The sequence below is a fragment of the Pelmatolapia mariae genome, linkage group LG5 (genome assembly GCF_036321145.2).
Source record: "Pelmatolapia mariae isolate MD_Pm_ZW linkage group LG5, Pm_UMD_F_2, whole genome shotgun sequence".
Taxonomy (NCBI): Eukaryota; Metazoa; Chordata; class Actinopteri; order Cichliformes; family Cichlidae; genus Pelmatolapia; species Pelmatolapia mariae.
In genome coordinates, this window is record NC_086231.1 from 17,147,267 (window position 1) to 17,169,400 (window position 22,134).

The following is a 22,134-nucleotide window of genomic DNA, read 5'->3' on the forward strand; positions in this document are numbered from 1 at the left end:
AGGATGTGCGATGGCCAACTCTCACTCTCTGTCTACGGTCCGAGAGGAAGCTGTTGATCCACAAGCAGGTGGTGTATGGAAGCCCCAGGTCCTGTAGCTTGACCACCAGTTTGTGTGCAAGGATGGTATTAAAAGCAGAGCAGTAATCCCCGAAAAGCATCCTCACATAGCTCCCATGCCCCTCCAGGTGTGTTACGGCAGCATGGAGTGCTATGGCTACGGTGTCTTCCGTGGATCGGTTAGCTCCGTAGGCAAACTGGTGTGGATCCAGGCTCCGAGGCAGGGCTACTGTGATGTGTCTGTGGACCAACTTCTCAAAGCATATCATTACCAGTGGGGTGAGTGCCACTGGTAATGTGCGAGGGATTTGTTGAAGATCCTGGTGAAGATCCCAGCCAGCTGTTCTGCACAATCCCTCAATATTTGACCTGGCACTCCTTCAGGACCAGCCGCCTTCCTCGGGTTGACGGCCCGCAGAGTGCGCCTCACCTCGTGTTCTTCCAGGGTGAGGGTGGTGCTGCTGTGAGCCGCGTGTTGCAGCTGTGGCTCCAATACCTCGGGTACCATGGCCACAAAGCGGGCGAAAAAGTTATTCAGCTCCTCCGCCAGCGCCAGGTCACCTTCCGTATCTCAGAGGTAGATCACCCAGTGTCACAGAGTAGCTAGCACTGCTTCCATCTAAGTGAAGAGCAGATTACCTGTATATTGAGCAGGGTCTGAATGCAGCCAACATTCTCAGCCCTGCCAGGTTAACCCTTTAACAACTTAGCCTTGTATGTTGACTAAGAACCAAAAGGCTTAATAAAAATGATATTTAGAAGGCAGTAAATTGGTGTTTTTTTATTTTACTTTGACTAAACGTAAACTTCGGAGTGGCGGACCTTAATGCTACTGAGGTCTCAGAGTGAGGATTGAAGATGGTGGCTAAATATTGGTGGTGGCAGTATAAATACTCACGTATGTTGCTGTTGCCATCACGTTTTCTTTAGTAGCAAGCCAGCTAAGTGCAGATTTCTAGACCCCTTTAAGGGGTCTAGAAAAAGTGGGTCAAAGTATTGGCGCAATCTATCTTTATTTTTTAATCTAAATGGGATGAATTATCATTGCCTTTAAATTTTAAAATGAAAAGATGATGTTATCAACATAGATCATTTAGGATACATTAAATAATTAAATTAAATTAAATAGTTTAGATAGACTGTTCCTCTTTCTTTTTTTTCTTTTTCTTTTTACCTTTTTCCCGCAAATGCAACACCAAATCTCATATTTTATTTGTTCTAGACACAGTGATCTGTAAATTGTTTGTCAAACAGAGCAACCTCAGCCTAATTTCAAAACTAACTTTAAAAGACTATATCAAGCATTTTTAAGTAAAATTGCTTTCTTCATCACAAGCTAGGTGGTGTTATCTGCTAAAAGGCCTTTAGCGAGTAGGTAAAGTTCTAGAATAAACCAGTTAATTGTAATGTTAAAAATGACCTTATAACTTTCAAATGCGTAGAATTCACTTTTTACTTACCATGTTTTATTTCATAGTAGTGGAGAAATCCAGTGATATGTGATCAGGTTACAGTCTAGTTGAAAATGGCAGTTTGTGAAAACTTATGTGGCTTCTTCTGAGGCTTGTCTTCAACCCAAACAATTGGGTAAAATTTTGACCCAGTATTTGATCAAAGCCACCAAACCTATGACCCAACAGAGTCAAGCTGTGGAGTGAATTGAAGAACTCGGCACATCACCAACCCAACTCCTGAGTCATGACTTTTGAACCAATATTTGGTCACACTAACCCAACTTAAGAACGGCTTTTACCCAGAAGTTGAGTTAAGAAAATAACCCAGCATTTTTTTTAGTGTGTATCAATCATTCTAATATACAAAAAGCCAAACTAAAGCACAATAGTTGAGAAATTCATGTCAACTATCACTGATACATTTTTACATTACGTTATCACATTCCTTTAAAGTTTTTAAATTTGAGCAGACTTGTACTTTAATTTCTTGGGAGTATGAAAACGGTTTCAGATGAAACTTGGCCCAGAGGTACAGTAGGTGGCACACAGGAGGAATATGTTTTGAAAGTCTGACATCAGCCATCAAGGATGATTTTGAATATGATGTGACTGTTTTGCATTGACTGTACTGAATTTGAGCATAACTGTCCTTTAATTTTTGTGGAATATTGCAGCTGATAGAGATTAAACTTGGCCCAGACGTGGCCCCGAGGAGGATTGTGTTGAAAGTTTGACTTCAACTATCACGGATGATTTTTAATGTCCCGATGCAATGTGTGTGCGCGCGTGTGTATTTGTGAACGCACGCGCACGTGTATGTGTGCGCGGTTCTATGTTTGCGACCAGGAATGAAGGAGAACAGGCGCTGCCGTAAAGTTTAGTGTAGAAGCGCACAAAATTTATGCAGCGGATAAGTGGCGGCTGGCTAGACCGTGGCTCATAAATGACGGCTCGCTTGGCCGCGGTGAAATGAGGGCTAAAACGTGAGACTGGGATTTTTAAAAAAAATTATTTTCCTTCATCCAAGGACAAATGGATCAAGCAGAGGTATCGTTAACTTTTCTTCGCAGCGACTACACTACATGGCTAGCTAGCGAAAACCTGCGACTTTACATTACAACAGAAAATAAAATATCACCAACTTATTAGGACGTTTTCATATAACTGCAGACACCAAATTTAGAAGTCGTACATACTTTATCAATCTTTTAAAACAGCTTCCTTTCAGAAAATACTCAACATGAGTGTCTGAAAGAGGTTTAGACTGAGTTACTAACGCGCATGCATTCTACGTTAGTTATTTTTTGTGGTAATGTTAAGTTATGTCAGGTTTTTGAACTACAGAAACAGCGAGGAAGAAAATGCGGTTCAGCCTAAACACTCCGTTTAATGCCAGTTGTCTGCACAGGATGAAACAGATGTTTATGTAACAGCTGTAACCACAGCACAGAGAGCTCACAGCTACAACGATTACTGATAAAAAAAAATGTGTCTCATTGCTTCAAAACTTTGTGCTTATGCTTGTGTGTTTCCGCTTAGCCGTTTGTGTTATCAGTGTTTTTTTTAAATGAAAGTATGAACGACAGTAAGGGCTAAATTTTTGTTTTAGGTCTAATATCCTTGTTAATGTTGGTAAATCAACGCGCTTTACGAATTAGTTGTATGTTTTTTCTACAATTAGACTATAGAACTTTTTTTAGTTATAGAACTTTTATGTTATAACTCTCTTGAATAAGAGATTTTTAATCTCAAAGTTAATCTTTACATGGATACATTATGGATACTTAACCCTTTCACGGATAGTGGTCACTACAGTGGAGAGGTATTCAAAGGATATGTATTTGTGTCAGTGTTGATGATATACTTGCACATAAACCACTACATTGGACACTGACGTGTCACTCCATACCCCGCCACCCACTGGTCGTTTAATGTTACTATAGATGTATGTAGTGTGTAACTGTAATTATTGTTATTTAATCCTATCATGCATAAATTATGACAAAAACATCATGAAGAAAAAAGAATCAGGATTCAGAATTTTTTTTCTCAAGTATTTTTATTAATCTTTTCATGCCTAAAGATGAATAAAATACAGAAAAAATACAGAAAAAATTCCAGCATCACAGCATAATAGTCCCACCACCGTGTTTCACCATGAAGATGGTATTGCTTCCTTCTGACTCCCTTCTTTCTCTAAACATAAGCAGTGTCACGGTGCCCAGAGAGCTGTAGGTTTGTCCCATCTGCCCAAAGGACATGCTTGCATAATCTTTCTCCAGGTTGTCCTTACTTATTTTAGTCTGATTTGAAGGTGTCCCTCCTGCAGAAGTGGAGTTTTTCTTAATCAGTGACCTGGTGGATTATTCCTGTGCAGGGTTAAATTGATTGTCTTCTTTTGAACAGTAATTCCTGACATGGCTAAGTCATTTATGAGTGTCTTGGCAGTTATTCTGAGGTCTGTAGACACATCTCTCATTAGTTTTCAACGTCTTTGAAACGTCTTTCTCTTTCTCCTTCTTTAATGTGTCATGGATATACTTATCATTCCGGTTCTTGACACTTAGAAACACTGTTATAACACTGTTATAACTATGTCTCCCAAAAGAAAGGTACCCATCCATCTAAACAAACCACAAAAATGACCTTTACATGGCAAAAACCAAATACAGGATATCAGCACAGATACCTCATAACAGCTGTCAAACAGTGGTGGACGGTTGATGATTTTGCTTGTTTTGCAGCCACAGGACCAGTCAGCATGTATACCAGTGTATTCTGAAGTCAAGTGTGAGGCTGTCACGGCCCCTGTGTCTGATTTAAAAAAAAAAAAATCATATTCTTTTGGACGTGATGTTATTTATCTTCTAGTCTCTATATGATATTTAGTTTAATTATTTGTCTTTCTGAGTTTCTGTGTCTCTAGTCCTGGTTGCTCGTTATGATGTTAGTTCCCTTCTGTGTCCACTCTGTCCCAGTCTCATCTATGTTTCATCTTCTGCACGACTTCTGTATTTTCTGTTTTGTCTTCTTTCTGCATCAAGCTGTTGTGTCTTTGTGGGGGTCTCAGTGTCAGTCATGTCTCCATGTTTATCTGCTGTTCCTGTCAGTTCTCATGTCTTTGTCTGGGTCTCTATATTCGTTTACCTTTCTGTCTCAGAGTCAAGTCTGTGTTTTTGTTCCCATGTTCTGTTACTTCCTGTTTTGTTTTGGTACCCTGTGCGCGTTATGTTCAGTTTTGCTTCCCTTGTCTCATTTAGCCGTGATTAGTGTCAGCTGCCCTTCCACCTGTTGCCTGTTCGCTTAACTGTGTGCTTTACCTGTAAGTTACTGCTTGTCGGATAATTAGCTCATGAATTTGTTTAGTTTGTCATTTTTGCAAGGCGTTGAAAATAAAGCTGTTTTGAGTTTTACACCTTATCTTACAGTACATGCACTTTTGGTTCAATTCCTACCTGCCACACAGCAGAGACTTGACAGAGGGCATCTGTCCATTAAAGTTTGAATTCAGTTGGATCATAAAACAGGACAACAATCTCAAGCACAGCAGCAAGTCTGCACCTCAGCCTGATTGAAATGCTGTGTGTGGTAGGACTTAAGCATAAACAAATACCTGCAGACCTCACAGAACTGAAGCAATGTTGTTGAGATTAATGGATCACAAGCTACTGAACCATGGGGGTGTGTATTCAGATTTTATTTAGTTTAGATTCCTGGAAAGATTTATTTTTTCACGGGACTCTTTTACCCAAACAAAATGCCACATCATCACAAAGTGCCTCACCTTCTAGTTTTCATGTGAATGTAATCGCTTCATCTCTTTAGAAGAAATATAAAATACTTTCCATTTGAGTGCATTTGTAGAATAATACAAAAACAATTCAATACCATAACACTGATCTTATTGAAAAATTAGAACTCTGAGTGCACTGCAGCCAGTCAGAATGCCAATAAAAGGACATCTCCAGGAGATTTAACAGGCTTTGGGCTGTGGGCTGCCCTCCTAATCCTACCTTAAAAACAGGAGTTGTGTTTTCTGCGCTGCTTTTTTTCACCAATTGAACTAAAAGAAAAAGGCAAGACACTCTGCGTTTTTGGGCTGAGCTGTGCCCTTAGCTAGACCCAACTTATGCCCAGTGTATGCTTCAGTGGGAAATCTGTGTCATAACGTACAATGTGTCCATAACAAGCATAAATGCAGGCAGTGAAGTTGGACACTCGCAGGGGTTATGTTGTGTTGAAGTCTAAATCAGGCCTTAGTGATGCACAATGAAGTCGGTCTTGTGCTGGAGCATAACTGTCTGCTTCCAAACTTCATTCTTTTGTTGCAGTGTTTTTGCTCTGCAGCTTGTAGCATCAATCCTCAGGCTGAAAAATGACTTTTTAAAAAAATAACTTATCATATACTTAATTTATCTTTCAGTAATTCAAGAAGCAGGAAACAGTAAAAATCTCCCAGAACGTGGTGTTATTGGTTTTGAGTTTTCAGCCACATGTTGCCTTCACTGTCACTAAAAGCAGCTGGAGGAGATCTCTGCTTGGTGTAAAGAGGAAGGTCTTCCTCCTGACTCCTCAAAGGAAGCTCAGCTGTGTTTGCTATGGCGCGCCCTTCAGCACACGACGAGCCGCCTCAGCAAAGTGACCAGAGACCTGGAAACCCACCGCTCTCAGCACTTAGCAGAAATGGCGGAGGTAAGGTATCCCCTCTGAAGATATCAGAATGTGACGATAAGAGAGAAAGTCTGTTATCTGTCCTTTCTGTGCGTAAGGTACGCAAGTCGCTGGAGCAGATCAGATTCTTCACGGAGCACAAAAATGTTTTGGCTCAGGAGATACAAGATGAGAATGATCACCTTAAGGAGCAGCTGCGGCGCCTAATATCACTTCAAGGTGTGAAAAATTCTTACCTACACAATATACAGATTACAGTAACCCAAGAGCAGAATTAATGTAGTGTTTCCTCATTATTGGATGGTATTTACCCATAAATTTTTAAAGACAGAGATGTTTTAGTCTCATACACTAAAGCACTCTGCATTCTTATTCTTTTACCATCCTAAACATGCTCTATTTACTTGATTACCCACAAATTTCGTGAGTAATCAACTCCCCTCACCGATTTCCTCTGTCAGATGCCCAGATAAGCGAGGTGGCTAAAATGCTGTACCAGCAGGGTCTCACAGAGTTGATTCACAGCAGCCCCAGTGAGCAGGTGGCGTACCTCCTGGTGGAGAGGGCTTCCCTGCTTGAGACAAGTGAGCTTACAGACAAGTTGACGGGTGATGGAAACACAGCCAACCATATGGGGACAGGAGCACAAGTAAAGAGCACCGGCGTATCCCAGGTTAGAGGAAGAATATCACAAATTCAGTCTCATATGGCCAACATGCATATTGTTTTCCTAGTCTGTGACGCTGTCTTCAAATGTTATTCTACAGGCTGCCCACAAGGGGGCACCACGTCATGGGCAGAGCGCATGGAAAAAACTCTTTGGACTCAAGTCTTCACAGAACAAACATACTTTTATTCCTGTATGTATGTTGTTAGTTTGCTCATCTCCTTTAAATACTAACAAACACTAAGATTGCTCTCAGGAACTGATGCTGACTTTAGTTTTTGTATAATGTGTAAACATAAAGATCTTGCATGTTAGCCATTCACCACATTAACTACAAACTCTTATTTTCTGTTCCAGTGTTATTTAGCTCTGTTCTGAGCACAGGTTAGGGAATTTGCATGGCAGAAGAATTTCAAGATACTACCTGACTGATGCATCTTGACCCACTGCACTTCTCAAGGTGTACAGTTCTTGCATGGACCTCTAAACATTTACGCTATATGTTCCTGCTCCTGCTTACTTCCTTTTAGAGCTTGTCAGTTATTGCTGTATTGGACATGCGGTAAGTTGATGCGTGTTGTATTCGCAGGCTGAGGCCAGATTTTTGGCTGGCCAGGAAAGCAGTTTGGGAAGAGAGTGCTCCCGGCTGGAGCGGGACCTGGAGGAGGGCTCCCGCCGGCTGGCAATGGCGCACAATGAGATCCGGCGTTTGACTGATGAGCTGGAGTCTGCTCATTTGACCCAGAGAGCGTATGGTGAGAGATATTAATCAGCAATTTATAAAGAGGCTGTCATTCTTAAACTGATTTCTCATGGTGGCTTGCAATCACAATGGTCTCTGTGTTTATATGGATACGCTAAATGCAGCTTTTCCTGGAGGCATTTTGTCCCTCCCATTCTTGGAAATTTTGCAATAATGCCCTGAGGGAATTTCTTCGAATTTGGAATAGACGTTCACTTTGACTTAATCCTGAGGTGATTATGTTGGCCTTGCAGTACCACCTTATTTGGTATAGCACACGCCTAAGTATAGTTAATTTAATCACATGTAATCTTCAGAATTACCGTACTAAATTGCAAATCAAGCAGCTATCTTGTTAGTTGCATTACATGTCATCCTTAGTCATCTGCAAGACGGGCAATTAGAAACAAACAAACAAAAAAAAACCCATGTCTTTACTTGCACACTTACACTATAATTAGCTGGCTTCAGCTTGTGTGCAAGGTAGAGGAAAAATACTAAGGTAACAAAGGCGTGATAAGCGGTCAGGCTTGCAGCATTGCAGCCTCTGTTTCCACCCACGCCTCTTTCTACAGTGGAGAAATTGTGGCTGAGCATTTCTTTGTGAAGTCTAAGGAATTTGGAAAGAAAGCATCCATACTTTTTAAAATGTCCTTGAAGACGTTTCACCTCTCATCCGAGAAGCGTCTTCACTTCAGTTCTAAGAGCAAATGGTGGAGAGTCCCAGATTTTAAGCCCTATGGGAGTGTCCCCAAGAGGTTCATCCTCTACCTAATCACATCAGCCAAGGTGTGAAAACAGGTGTGGTTCACAATCAGCCAAGGTTTCGGGTGAACCCATTGTGAAGTCTAACCACACCCTATCATGTGATTTACTGAGGTCAAATGTCCCAGGATGTGAGTGGGCATTAAGGCGTCTGGGAAGGGATCTAAAAACTGGATTATAGATAGCAGACAGTTGGTGTCATAAACCACCGCCTCTGTTCAAAGATGGTCGTTCACAGTGGACATAGATGGCTTCTTTCACTCCTCTTTCAAACCATGACCATGAAAATGACTACAAGCTCCTTGGAAAACAGAACCAGCTTCACCTGCTCTAATCTGGGACTCTCCACCAATTGCTCTTTGAACTGAAGAAGCTTCTTGGATGAGAGGTGAAACGTCTTCAAGGAAACTTAAAGAAGTCCAGATGCCTTTCTTTCCAAGCTCCTTAGACTACAATGACCTGGATGACTGAGAACCTTCACAGACATTTCTTTGTGAAATGCTTTTTGGGCTGGATTTTTGCTCATCCTGCTGAATGACCAGTAAATCTATGGCAAGGTGATAGGTTCATCATCCTTTGTCTGTCTGTCCATGCAGCCACAATTCACAAGATTCACTGGCATTGTTCTCGACTTTGTGTTAATAATTAAACACTAAAAAGAAGATCTTGTATGTTCCTCACCAGGATAGGGTTTCTGTCACGATGGGGAGGTGTAGTCTAAGCTTGATTGTTTACTGGTAATTACAGTATGTGACAGCTCATCTCATGTAAAAGTAATGTAACAAATTATTACAAAATACTCTCTCTGGGAAATAATTGCACTAACAATACACAGGCAAAGCATTATTTGAAGAAAAATTAACAAGTGTGTAATACACTGGTTGTTGTGAGTAACACATCAGAATTCTTTATTTCATTCACATTAGAGCCTCTCCTGGGATAAAAGAGAAAATATACACATACAAGGAGAGGGTCATTCAATACACAATATCATCATCATCATAAAAAAAAAAGAAAGAAATACATCAATCAATAAATCACCCATTTCCAAATGCAGATATAATTTATCTACAAGATTTTCATAGGCTCAAAAGTAACTAGACATTTGGCTAACAGGCTATTTCATGGCCAGGTTAGATCTGTTCTCTTGTTATTCTGTAGTGTACAGTTCAAGATTGATGTGTTTTATTTGACTCTGGATACATATGTATGTCAAATGAAACTAGTTGAAAGCATGCAACCTCAAAGTTCAGTCCTATTTTCTTTTAGCGTAAAATAATAAGCCATGACTGCTTGAAAAGAAAATGCCACATTTAGCTAAATCTGGAACCGATTTTTAGCCTTGTTTGTATAAGCATACTCTTCAAATAAAACTGAAGTTTTGCACCCCTGTAACAAAACTTAACCAGCAACTTTGTTCAAAGAAGTGTGTGCTTACTCTAGCTTATGTTGTTTTTCAGAGCCTGAGCTGCAATCAGCACAGCAGGAGGTGGAGCAGCTCCGGCAGGAGGTAGAAAAGCTGAAGAAATATGGTGAGAATTGTTTTGCATGTTTTCAGCACAAAATTGCCACTACGAATTCCCAACAGATAGCCAGACACAGTTTGTGATTCACTTTGGTTGTTATAATAGCTTTATAGTGACTCTTTGGCGAAATGTCATTCAGCATTCATCCGTGCTCCAGCTTACTCCACACATTTCCCCTGAAACTACTGCGCCGCACTTCCGCTGCAGCTGAGCCAACACCACACCTCGCCACTACCAAGAAATTGTATTCTAAAAAACAGTTTTCAAAGAACTAATTGTGAAACGAAGACAAAAGCAGGTTTACACGCCCCATACAGTTCAGATTCATGAACTGGAATAAAACCCCTTCTTTAAGTAGTTTTCCCTCCACCGCAGATCAGCAAGGAAACAGCTTTTATTAACCCCTCACCTGTAAAAGCCTGATGGGGTATTGTTGTCATCCTGCCAGGTGGGCAGGTGGCATTGAAACCCGAGATAGGATATTCAGATTCATGCCTCGGGTGTATCTCCTAAAAATCTCAGATAAGTTCAAGTTCAGATTTTAAGTATTCTGAAAATCTTGTGAACACGATAACTCGAGAAGGAAGTGACTTAGGATTTTTACATTTACAACATAGATGCATCTACTAGTATGCTGAGGGGTAGCGCTGGTGGCCATCAGTGTTTTGTATAATAGACTTGGACCAATAAATTGAAACTGTTGGAGCATTATTTTAGCTTCAGAAATGTGGAGTACAGCAGGTAGTACAGTCTTTAAAAATATAAATTAATCTTTTAATCACATTTATTAAGTAGACCTTTAAAGTGTTTAAAGTAAAATAAAAATGGTAACAGTGATAGCACAGTGATAGCATGTTGTATTATCATCATTATCATCATCTAATGCAGCGGTCCCCAAGCCCTGGGCCACAGACTGGTACAGGTCTGTGAGTCGTTTGGTACTGGGCTGCAAGAGTTGAGACTCGGGTGTGAAATTCATGGTTTTCTGGGTTTTTAGCGTTATTTTTTAAATTGTTTTTATCGTTAACTCGGTTTCCCCGGGTCTTTTCCTGTGTGTTATGAATAAATCTTCTTTTTATTTGGTACCGGTACTGGTTTTATTTAGTTGTATTTATCCGCGACACCTTAAAAGCCGGTCTATGAAAATATTGTCTGACACAAACCGGTCCATGATGCAAAAAAGGTTGGGAACCGCTGATCTAATGAGTACTTTTTTGTTTTTTTAAAGAAATGGTGGAACTGCGAAAGACCAAAGAGCTAAATGATCGCCTGGACCTCGAGATCAGAGCCTTGAGGAACAGGGTTCGCTCCTTGGATGCTGAGAAAACCTCTTTGCAGCAGACGGTAAGAGACCAGCTAGAATAAAGTAATTTACAAAAACATACAATGAAGATTTTTTATTGTCCATAAGCTGAGGACAAGATCTTTTGATAGAAGAGCATTAAATTACATTTACAGTACTCAACACAAATCAAGCACATAACTTGCTGTACTTGGTTTCTTTGCTTTGGTTTGTTCATTAGGAATTATGTGGAATGTTCTTTCTCTCATTCGACACTAATTTCATTTGCATGTTATCACATATATTAAAAGCTGTGGAAAATCACACAGTACTATGCAAAATTCACCCATCATTTCTTTATATTTTGTTAGGAAAATGGAAAACAGGTGCAGTAATTTATTGAAATGTGTAAACAAACATGTATATACGGTGTAAAAGACAAAAATAATTGTAACAAACTTGAAATTCAAGGTGAAATTCCTCTTTATTCTTCAATGTAGCCTATACCCTCTTCTTCAAGGCATCTTATAATTTCTTTAAGTAGTCTTCAGAAATAGTTTTCCAGGCTTCTTGAAGGACATTTAAAGCTCTTCTTTGGATGTTGGCTACCTTTTGTTCTGTTCTCTGTCCAGATGATCCCACACTGCTTCAATAATGCTGAGGTCTCTGGGGAGCTCAATCCAAGACTGATGACTGTGTTTTATTGTGTTTTTTCTCTATCCTAGTGTGCGTTTATTGCGTTGGAAATGTGTTTGGGATTGTTGTCAGGCTGAGAAATGAAGGTGTTGCCAATCAGATTCTTTCCAGATGGCACTACATTGTGCATCAAAATTGGACTGTAGCTTTCTGCGTTAATGATTCCATCAAATTTGACAAGATCTCCAACACCAGTGGCTCTAATACAGCTCTAAACCACCAAACACCACCATGTTTTTTTAAACTCAATTTTTATTTATTTTTAATCAGCAGTGATACATCCTATACTTCCTCTTTACAACTGTACCCCTATGTACAAGCATATACTCGCATCAAACTACACAGAGCAGCTATGAATGTCCAGGAGCAGCATGTCACAGAAGCACACATACATACATACATATAAAGAAAAAGTATACACGAGTTCAATTCCACCATCAGGCCAGAGTCTTTCTGTGTGGAGTTTGCATGTTCTCTCCGTGTTTGCGTGGGTTCTCCCTGGGTACTCCGGCTTCCTCCCACAGTCCAAAGACATGCAGTTAGTGGGGATAGGTTAATTGGAAACACTAAATTGCCCATAGGTGTGAATGCGGGAGTGAATGCGAGTGCGATTGGTTGTCTCCTGTCTGTGTGTTAGCCCTGCAATAGACTGGCAGCCTGTCCAAGGTGTACCCTAACTCTCGCACTAAGACAGCTGGGATAGGCTCCGGTGCCCCCCGCAACCCTGAAAAGGATAAGCGGAAGCGAATGGATGGATGGATGGATGGATGACCACTCTTTGGCCTTATATGAAGCAGTCTTTTACCACCACCATGTTTTACAGATGGCTGTAGACACTCACTGTTGTACCTCTCTCCTGACCTTCTCCATACGTACTATACAAGATTTGACCAACAATTTGACCAACAATCACCTTGTTAATGCAAAAATACTATTTTATGCCTTCAAACTATGTTTTCTTTCGCCAACTAAAGACATGGCAATAAATGGGAATAAATTATGTGTTTTTCCTGCAGGCTGCTAGTAACAAAGTAGCAAGTTGTCTGTTATGTGTGTGCACAATAGTGGTTCATCCTGTAAGTTAGGTGCATTTTTTGTGCTTGACTAATTCATAAGTCAGCATTAAGCAGCTTAACAAAAAAAACCATTCCTCTGAAAAAGGATCAGGTTGAAGGACTGGACTGAAAATGAGTGAAAAAGCAGCCAGTGTCCAAAGAAAAACTTTATAAGACCTTCAGAAAACCTGGAGAACTATTGCTCAGGACCACTTTTTAATAAATACAAGGAGCTCTCACTTCTCTGAAGCAAAATATAATGAAATGAGGGTTGGGGCAAGACTTTTGTGCAATACTGTATCTTTGTGAAACTGTGTTAGATTTATTTGCTGTTACTTTCTGTACAGCAAAATTTAGTTAAATTAAAACAAAATAGCAAAGTTCTCAGTTCACATTTCGACTTTACTGTTAATTCACGGCTGAATATGAAGTACATGAGAGGTACATGCACCTACATGTTAACTGGATGTGCAGAACAGACATTACGCAAATATATGTAGCATAAAGGCCCCTGTGAGGATTGGTTTGTGTGTGTGTGTGTGCGTGTGTGTGTGTGGGTGGGCTCTTTTATTTTGTAGCTCGGCTAATTAATTATTTAAGCCTCAAATAACACAAATATGAATGAATAGTGAAATAACAACTTGTCTACTGTATGTGTGTTTGTCTTAGGTCGTGTCGCTGCAGGAAGAAGCAGAGCAGTTGAAGGCAGCCTTACAGGAGGAGCTCCTAACTAAACAGGTTCCAGTCAAACAAGTAACAGAGATGACTGAAGTAAGTCTGTTTAAACATGATGTATTCACTCAAGGTTTTGCATTTTTATGCTAAATATACATAATTTGGTGACAGGAGCGTTTTGGAGGAAGTTAGCTTTGAAACCTGCTAAACTGGTTTTGTGCTATTTTTGGTACTGCTCATACATAAATGCACAACTAAGAATGCAACAGCAAATTTGTGGTTTACATTGGCAGGAAACTCATATGCACAATGCAGGAGTGAGAGTATGACATGGAAAGTTTTAACTGCTGTTTGAATAATCTAAAATGAACAAAAGCCTACAGGGAAAAGGAGCGAGGGCAAACATGAGCTCGTGAAAGGAAGGTTAGGCAGCGCTTGGGCAAACATAACACAGCTTGACAGAGAGAAAAGCAGAACTATCTTTGCACAGATGGCTGGTCAGTCAGTAGGAGACAGGTGGGCAACATATATCAGCCGAAAGTAATTAATACAGGTGAAGACAATTAGGACAATCACACTGGAGCCCGACACAGAAAATAAGAGTAGAGACACAACAGGAATCACACACACAGGCAGGGAGAGGAACAGATAGAGAACCACTTAGGGACCTGAAATAACAAAAATCAGAACATGAACTTAAACACATGGCTGTAAAACTGTCAACTCATTTCTTCAATAGCCAAAACAGCTAATCAAAATTCACTAATATCACTTTTGCTTTCACTCTAAGAGAGGATGTGCTAAAATCCTGCCCACTGTTTGTGTTATTCTATTTCAGTATGTGTTAAATTATAAAATATAATTAGAAATAGTTATAATTGGTTATAATTGTCTAATTAAGGCATCGCACAGTTCATGTAGATTTGTCGACTGCACATTTGATGCTAATTTCCTGTTCCACCAAATCCCGAAGGTGCTCTACAGCAACCTGAACTTTTGATGAAAGGAAGAATGGATTTATACTTGTATGTTCTTTACACAAAATTATAATTCTACCATCCAAATGTCACAACAGAAATTGAGATGCATTAGGTCAGTAAACGAAGCCTTGTGAATTGTAGCCTCAGTTTCCTGTTCTTGGCTGATAGAAGAACCACACAGTGTGGTCTTCTGCTGCTCTAATCCATATTCTTTGAGGTTTGATTTGTTATACATACAAAGATGCTGTTGCCAGCTTGAAGCAGTCTAGCGATTCTCCTCTGATCTGATATCAACGATAAACTTTCAGACCATTTTCTGAGTTATTGCCATTTCATTGGTTAATTTGATATTTGTATTAACAAGTAACTGTTAACAGTTGTGCCTAAAAATAATGGAAGGTGTGTGCATTTCGCAGTATGATTTATTTAAATCTTAATCAAGGATGCTGTTTGTCTTTCTGTTTTGTTTTTACACTTTTAATGACACGTTACATTCGTTTTTCTCAGGTTGTGTCTCTAAAGAAGAAGGCGGAGCGACTGGAGTCAGCCCTAAAAGAGCAGCAGCAGCAACTTCTCACTGTGCAAGTTCAGGCCAACCATGCCAACGAATTAGCCAAAGTAAGTCAAACTGTCACAGTAGTGCTGTGTAGCAGGCAGGATGTAGGACCCAAATGCAGGACGCTGAGATGGAGGAATAAACTCAAAGTGCTGCTTTATTGCTGAAAAAACTAACATTGACTTCAAAACTAAAGTGGAAAGAAGAAACTTCAACTAGAAACCAAACTTGGAATTTGAACAGGAGCACAAGTGAAACACAGAGCAAGGAAAACAAAGGGCTTAATACACACCGGAGTAATCAGGGAATAAGACACAGAAGGAGAGCACAGCTGGGAGTAATCAGAGGTAACGAGACAAGGGGACGCAAAACCAGAACACAGGACAGGGACTATCAGAATAAAAACAGGAAACACACGGCAGGCACAGAGGCATGGACTTGACGCTGAGCAGAGAAAGTATGGAGCACAGGGACAGGAACAACAACTGCGTCATGAGACACGACTGAACAAGAAAATAGACATGAAGACAGAACTAAACCTACACTACACATGAGGGGCACAGGAACAAAACCTAAGAACTAGAAATCACAGAACAAAGAACAACTAGAGCGCTAGACATACAAAACAGACACCAAAACACTAGCAGTCATAAACCATGATGAAATAAAAAATAAAAGTACAAAACTCAAAATACGGGGTCACCTACACAGGACTGTGACACAAACTTACAAATACCTGAATATTATGTCTGCCCAACATCACAACAGTCAGTACAGATTGGCTAAAGAAAAGATTTCATTATTTACGTTCTTCACATTGATCCACTTGAAGAAAATGTAAAGTTTGATTTTCACTTTCAGTCTCCAACAGCAGAGCTGGTACAGAGCAACAAGACCTGCAGACGTTTGCAAGAAAAGCTCACTGCAGAGAGGAGAAGCCTTTTAGAAAAAGAGGAAACTGTAAGTAAATATATTAATAAGTTAAAACCTTCATATGCAAACAAGACAGAACATCACAATGAACAGAAGACAACACATAAGCACAAACAGCACACAGAGACACACAAAGGCAAAGACAGAAAACCTGGTATTTAATTCCAATACTAAACTCTATCTATTTCCCCAATTGTCTCTGAATCGTTATCTTACAACAGTTACCTAATAAATGTGTCTAACTTTAATCAGTGCATCAATTTACGCAACTTTGCTTCTTATGACATTCAACACCCTCTTTGTATAACTTTCTGGGCTTTCTTCCCAGACCTTATCATCAATCATTTTTAGGGCTCATTTTCACAGGCTTAAGGCTGAGATCAGTTCATGAAGTCAAAAATAATGACTGTTATGCCAGCCTTACACTAAAAAAAAGATTGGCCTATTTCTACCAACCATATGTCACAAAGCTCTCAAAATAGGCCATAAACCTATCAAGGTTACACATTATTTCCAGTTATTAAATCTGAAAACAACCTGTGTGCATCAACAGGTGTTCTTACAAATGTAAATAATGCTTGACCCAAATATATGGGTCACAAACAATTTGAGCATATGGGTCAAATGCTTAACATTGTAATTTCAGTATATAAACACTCTAGTACAGATACGTAGTGTATATAAGTATATATGTCGCCTGTAATTTGCATGGAAGTGACACACGTGTTTATTAACACTGAACAGTTGCTCTCCAAGCTGTAGTGTATTTGTGAAAACAACACTTTCTTTGATTCTGATTTCACCCAGCAAGAGTCAGAAAACCTCTCGGAGCTGTTGCTGACTAACTGGGGAAACCGGTGGTTGCATCATGTCCAGTATGACAGAAAAATGTTGAATGTGAGGAGGAAGTAAGATTTCTCATGGTCTTTAAGGTTTATGTGGTGTTTGAGCTTTAGGTCTATATTTCAATTTTGGGTTTCTTTTTTTTTAATCTAATGAGTGAATTCTTTATTCTTGTATTTGGTAGTTTGAGTTTTAGATTCCTGATTCGATTCTTTTGTATTATTCTAACAGAGAGTTTGATTTCTTTTCATATAGTTGAGTCTATTGCTTCACTGTATTTTTAGCAGTATGTTTCAAGATAGTTTGCCGTCTAGTGTTGGACTTTCTTTAGCTCCAGTTCCCATTTGTGATTTTGTTACAAATCATCAGTTTGGGATTTTTTTAACCTTCATATTTTTTGGTACTTTATGCATATCAGCTATTAAAGGCCGCCTTTTGTTTACACTATTTGTACTGCCTACGCTCTGCAGTTTGTTACCTCAACACACCTAAGTGCTACAACCCACACAGCACACCTTGACAGGCAAACCTTTGCTGTTTATAATACAGAGTTTCAGCAGAGAAGTGCTGAATTCCTTCATCGCTGTCAGGTTTAATATATACTAAATTACAATTAGAAGGATGATTTGAATGACATGTGAAAAGTGCGTCCACGAACTGCTTATCACAGTTTTAAATAGAGAGATCTAAAATCTAAAATTTAATGTGTTTCTTCCTTTGCTCTCAGTCTGACAGTTGTTGAGTAACCTTGCTGAGTAATCTTGCTGAGTAATCTTGCTAAATAGGTGGGACTGAAAACACACCTCTACCAAGGTGGATTAAGCAACCTCAGGAGGTCTGTATTGTAAACAAATGTAAAAACTACCCGTCAGAGCTCTAAAATGCATTACGTGGCTCTGGACAATACATGCACACACACGCAAACTCTTATAGACAAAGGTACGCATACATGCATCCAATGGGATGAAAGACCAAGGTAACTGAGACAGAATAAATACAGTTTCATAGAGATCTGAAAGCCTTAGCTAGGTCTTCAAGTCTTCAAGTAAAAAACACGTCTGTATGTTATCAGCACATATTTTAACCACCTGCTAAGTGCTTGTGAGAACTATATGAAAGCCACATGACCCACGTGACAACCCTGAATTCTGAACCCCTGTTAACAGGACTGTGACTTACTAAAGGCATCTGGTTTTTCCCAACCAGTCTGTAACCCATAGTTTTTGTGAAAGACATCAATTTGTTTACAAACACTTGCCTAACCACCAAGCAATTGGTTGCAAGACAAACCAGTAACCAGTAAAGTTGTGCTTTACAAACCAACACATTTAAAAAGTTGAACAGTATCCGTCACAGGTTTTGAGCTGCACTCTTAAAAGTTTGCCTGCTTTTTAATGAGTAGTTATGGGCTGTCTTAGAAACCACAGGTGACCCTGACAACCTGCAGTTACAAAGAAGTTTTCAGTGCAGCACTGTATCCCATATAGCACAAACAATGTTCATGCTGGCAACAGCAACCAACTTCCAGCAAGTGCTCGCCAACTTATCAGCAACGACAAATCTTTCACTAGCAACTGTTTTTGCCAAGCCGTTGCTGACCAGTATTTAAGTGTGCATAACTGAGGCTTTAGCAGTTCATTTCACAGTGATTGCCAGCAACCACGTGCAACTGGTCAGATAGTACTCTCTTTTCCCTGATAACCAGTGGTTGCCACGTGGTCGCCAACTATTCTCGGGGGCCTGAATCTTTTTGTGTCCAGTACAGGGTGAGTAAGTTGATTAAGAGCAATCAGACCTGCCGATTTTTTCAAAATAGCGTCAGTGCTCACGAGATGGCTTTTGGTGACAAATTGAGACATTAGAAGAACATGGAGAGATTTCAGATGAGGAGTCTCAATAATTTTTTAATAAAATAAACAGCCTTTTCTGTTACATTATACATTATATCTTTTTTCTCATCTGTTTAGATACATTCTCTTCAGCAGCAGGTTGACTGCTCCCAAACCAGTGTGGATAACCTTGTGCTAAATATCAACACCAGTGAAGACATCCTGCAGGATCAAAAGTACGATATTCAATCCCTGGACCTTCTAGCTCTCAGGATTTTCTATAAAACAGTCCCATGGATGAAGGTTTATATTCAGTGTGTGTCCATGTCTGTGTTTGAAGGCTGCTGAAACAAAAAAAGGCAGATTCTCATCTTTTTGTAAACACTCAGTCACATGACTCCTTTGTGACAGCAGATGAAGAGCCACAGACGACAAAGTACGAAGAAAACAGACCACAAAAGGTAATTTCCCATATTTCATCAGGTCTGCTTACACATTTAAACCTGCTTTCATGTCATTACTAGTGCTAAAGTGGAAAAATAACAGTTGCCTAGCTCATGTTTTCAGTTCAAAGAGAAAGCTGCAAATAAATAATTCACATGTGCAGAAGGTGATACTTAATGCTCTGGGCAAACAAAAACAAACAAAAAAAACCCCCCAACTGTAAACACCAAAAATAAAAATAAATTCTGTCTGTGCTGATGTTTTCATTTTGGACTGTAGGAGTGTATTAATTGTCAACAAGCAATGAAAACTCTGCTGTCCTCCCAAGAGGAGTGTGAGGCACTTAAAAAGGAGATCTGCGAAACCCTGAAATGCATTGACGAAGAGCGAAGGTAACCTAACTTACATCAGTGTGACAAATACAATGGGTTTGACGTGTAATTATGATTAGACGTCCATCCATCCATACAGGAGACAACTATAATTAAATGAAATAAATTGGCTGTGCACAGTGTAACACGTAGGCATCTTTTGCCATCATGAAATTAGCTTTTTGCATTTGATTTTGTTACCATGTCCCTTCAGCAAATTCCACGAGATGAAGCAAAAACACAAGGCCAAACTTTGCCGAGCCAAACAGAAATTTGAAGATGAAACCACCTGGCGTGATGAGAAGATAAGAAGTCTACAGAGAGAATTGTCCTTGTGCTGTCATTCAGTAGCAAAGGTGAGTCTGCACTTGGATGTTTGAGGTGGAGCAGTAACATTGAGTCTTTTTACAGTTGCTTAGTCTGTATTTTATGTCCCCTAAATAACACAGAAAACTGCTACTTGTGTCCTTCTGTTTGCTGTCTTATTGGTTCAGTGATGAAGCCAAATTTGTAAATGTTCATCAAGGGGGACTGTAGGAGCAGATATAGAGCTGAAGGTGGTAAATGTTTCTTTTTTCCTTTTCATGCTCAGGAGAAGGAGCTTGTCATAAGCATAACTGTGGAAAATGAGAAACTACTCTCTGAGAGGAGGAAGCTACTGCAACAGCTAAACGAGGAGGAGCACAAGAAGAAGGACAGTTGTCTAAAAGCTTCTTTATCCAAATGCAGGTACTGAAATTACTGAAATTTACTGAATGATAAGTCATCCAATCCAGACTTCATGTTACGGTATGTTTGTTCTGATCCTAAGGGTGGAACTTTTAGAGCTCGAAAACAAGAAACTCGGAAACCAAATATCACAAATGTCCAACCAGCTCGCTGTCCTGGAGTTCAGCCTGCAGAAGACGCAGCTGCTTCACTTTGCTGAGGTACCACTCGTGCTTAATTATGCTTTTATTTTATACACATGCTCCATGTTGTTTTGTGTTTTCCATTTATTTGGCTACCATAAGAATGATCTATGAGCCTTTCTAATAAAATAGAAATTCCTAAAACTGTAATTAGGCTCTGCCTCAAAGGTGTTGCGTAAATACACCTTGGTAAAAAAGAAAAATTCACTCTCGGCCAACTTTGGCCTTAAATTTTGATGAAAACAACTTCTAATGAGCAAGAGCACATGACCATGGCATTATTCATTTAACAAAAACTCAACCAAAATGCAGAAGCAGTGTCTGAAAAGCTAAGTACTTGTAGAGCCATCTTAAGCAGTAACTGCTTTTTATGCGACTTTATCGGTCCCTCACTTCATTGTGGAGTCCAGCCAAAGCATTTCAGTTAGGTTCGGTTGTGGACTTTGAAAGCGTCATTGAAGCTCTTTGGGGCCTTTTTCTTGTTGCTTAAGCCAGTTTTAACAAAGGTTTAGCTTTCAGACACACACGCTTTACTCTAAAAAACCTTGGTATACAGAGGAGTTAATGATTGACTCAGTGACTACAAGCCCAAATCCTCACCCCTCCATTACCGTGCTTGGCAGTTGGTATGAAGTTTTTGTGCTGATGAGCTGTGTTTGGTTTTTGCCAAACAGCACTGTGCATTATCGTCAAACATCACTTTAGTCTCGTCTTTCCAAAGGACATTGTTCCATTGTGTGGTTTGCTCTGATTCAAGAGGCTTTCTCCTGGGAGCCTCTTCAAACAAGCCATATTTATTCAGACTTTTTTCTGATTGTGCTGTCGTGAACTTTAACATGCTAACTGAGGTCTGTAGCATGTTAAATGCTAACATAACATAATTTAATATTTGTTGAGTCTTTGACACTGAATTACCTACACTGCTACAGCCTGACTGTGTCCTGGGTCTTAACAGATAAAGCCCATCTTTTGAATTTAATATTAATCTGCTGCTTGTTTTGTGTGATTAGAAACTTAAGAAAATGCCAGATGACCAGCAAGTTTTCAAGTCTCTTCCTCAGCAGTCTTCAAGGTAGGTCCGGCTGTGATTCAGAACTTGCCTCAAATTAATTTGTTAGGAACAATGAAACCTAATTAAATGTCTGTTAACTTTGCATCCACAGTGTGATTTCACCCGAGCAGTCTGAAGCTCAGGGCTTGTTGGATGGTACACTTAGAGGTCACTCCAAGCAGACAGATGGGACTTGTTACAGTCATGCGTCTGAGATTTTGTGTCAATCAGCAGATATGAGCTACCTGAACCTGACCTCCACGCAGAAAAACCACTTGAACCGCTCAGGTCCCCTGGCTGCCCTCAGCAGCATTGAAAATCTGCCTTCCTGAAGTTTTCTGTTTTATTTGTAAGTTAAATTAATAAATAAGATACAAACTGGGTTTGAATTTCATTAAAACAATCAAATTAAACCAGCCTGAATTTGTATCAGTTTCTAAATTTTGTGGACTTTCGCATCAAAATTGACAATTTTTGCACTTGTTCTCCATCTTAAACTTCAAAGTTTTACATTGGAAATAAGTTATCTGAATTTCAGGAACAGGCCCACATCTCATAACACTCCCTTTTCAATTCTTTGTGTATATTTGACCCCCTGCGCTACAAGCAGTTTGTTCTTCTTTT

General features: G+C 39.7%; 1 protein-coding gene across 2 annotated transcripts; it reads left to right on the forward strand.

The window, feature by feature from the left end:
- The first annotated feature begins 2,474 nt into the window (after positions 1-2,474).
- On the forward strand, positions 2,475-21,884 carry si:dkey-264d12.5 (coiled-coil domain-containing protein 30). 2 transcript variants are annotated; one of them, XM_063472983.1, is made up of 19 exons: positions 2,475-2,560; positions 6,032-6,205; positions 6,283-6,403; positions 6,646-6,857; positions 6,952-7,044; positions 7,441-7,606; positions 9,819-9,890; positions 11,113-11,228; positions 13,587-13,688; positions 15,080-15,190; positions 15,990-16,088; positions 18,872-18,969; positions 19,074-19,194; positions 19,457-19,569; positions 19,763-19,904; positions 20,141-20,277; positions 20,360-20,477; positions 21,470-21,531; positions 21,623-21,884. In XM_063472983.1, the coding sequence occupies exons 1-19, from the start codon at positions 2,546-2,548 to the stop codon at positions 21,840-21,842; spliced, it is 2,292 nt and encodes a 763-aa protein (XP_063329053.1). In that variant the 5' UTR covers positions 2,475-2,545; the 3' UTR covers positions 21,843-21,884. The 2 variants fall into 2 exon arrangements, with proteins under 2 accessions (XP_063329053.1, XP_063329054.1); XM_063472984.1 differs by having other exon boundaries at positions 21,479-21,531.
- The last annotated feature ends 250 nt before the right edge of the window (positions 21,885-22,134 follow it).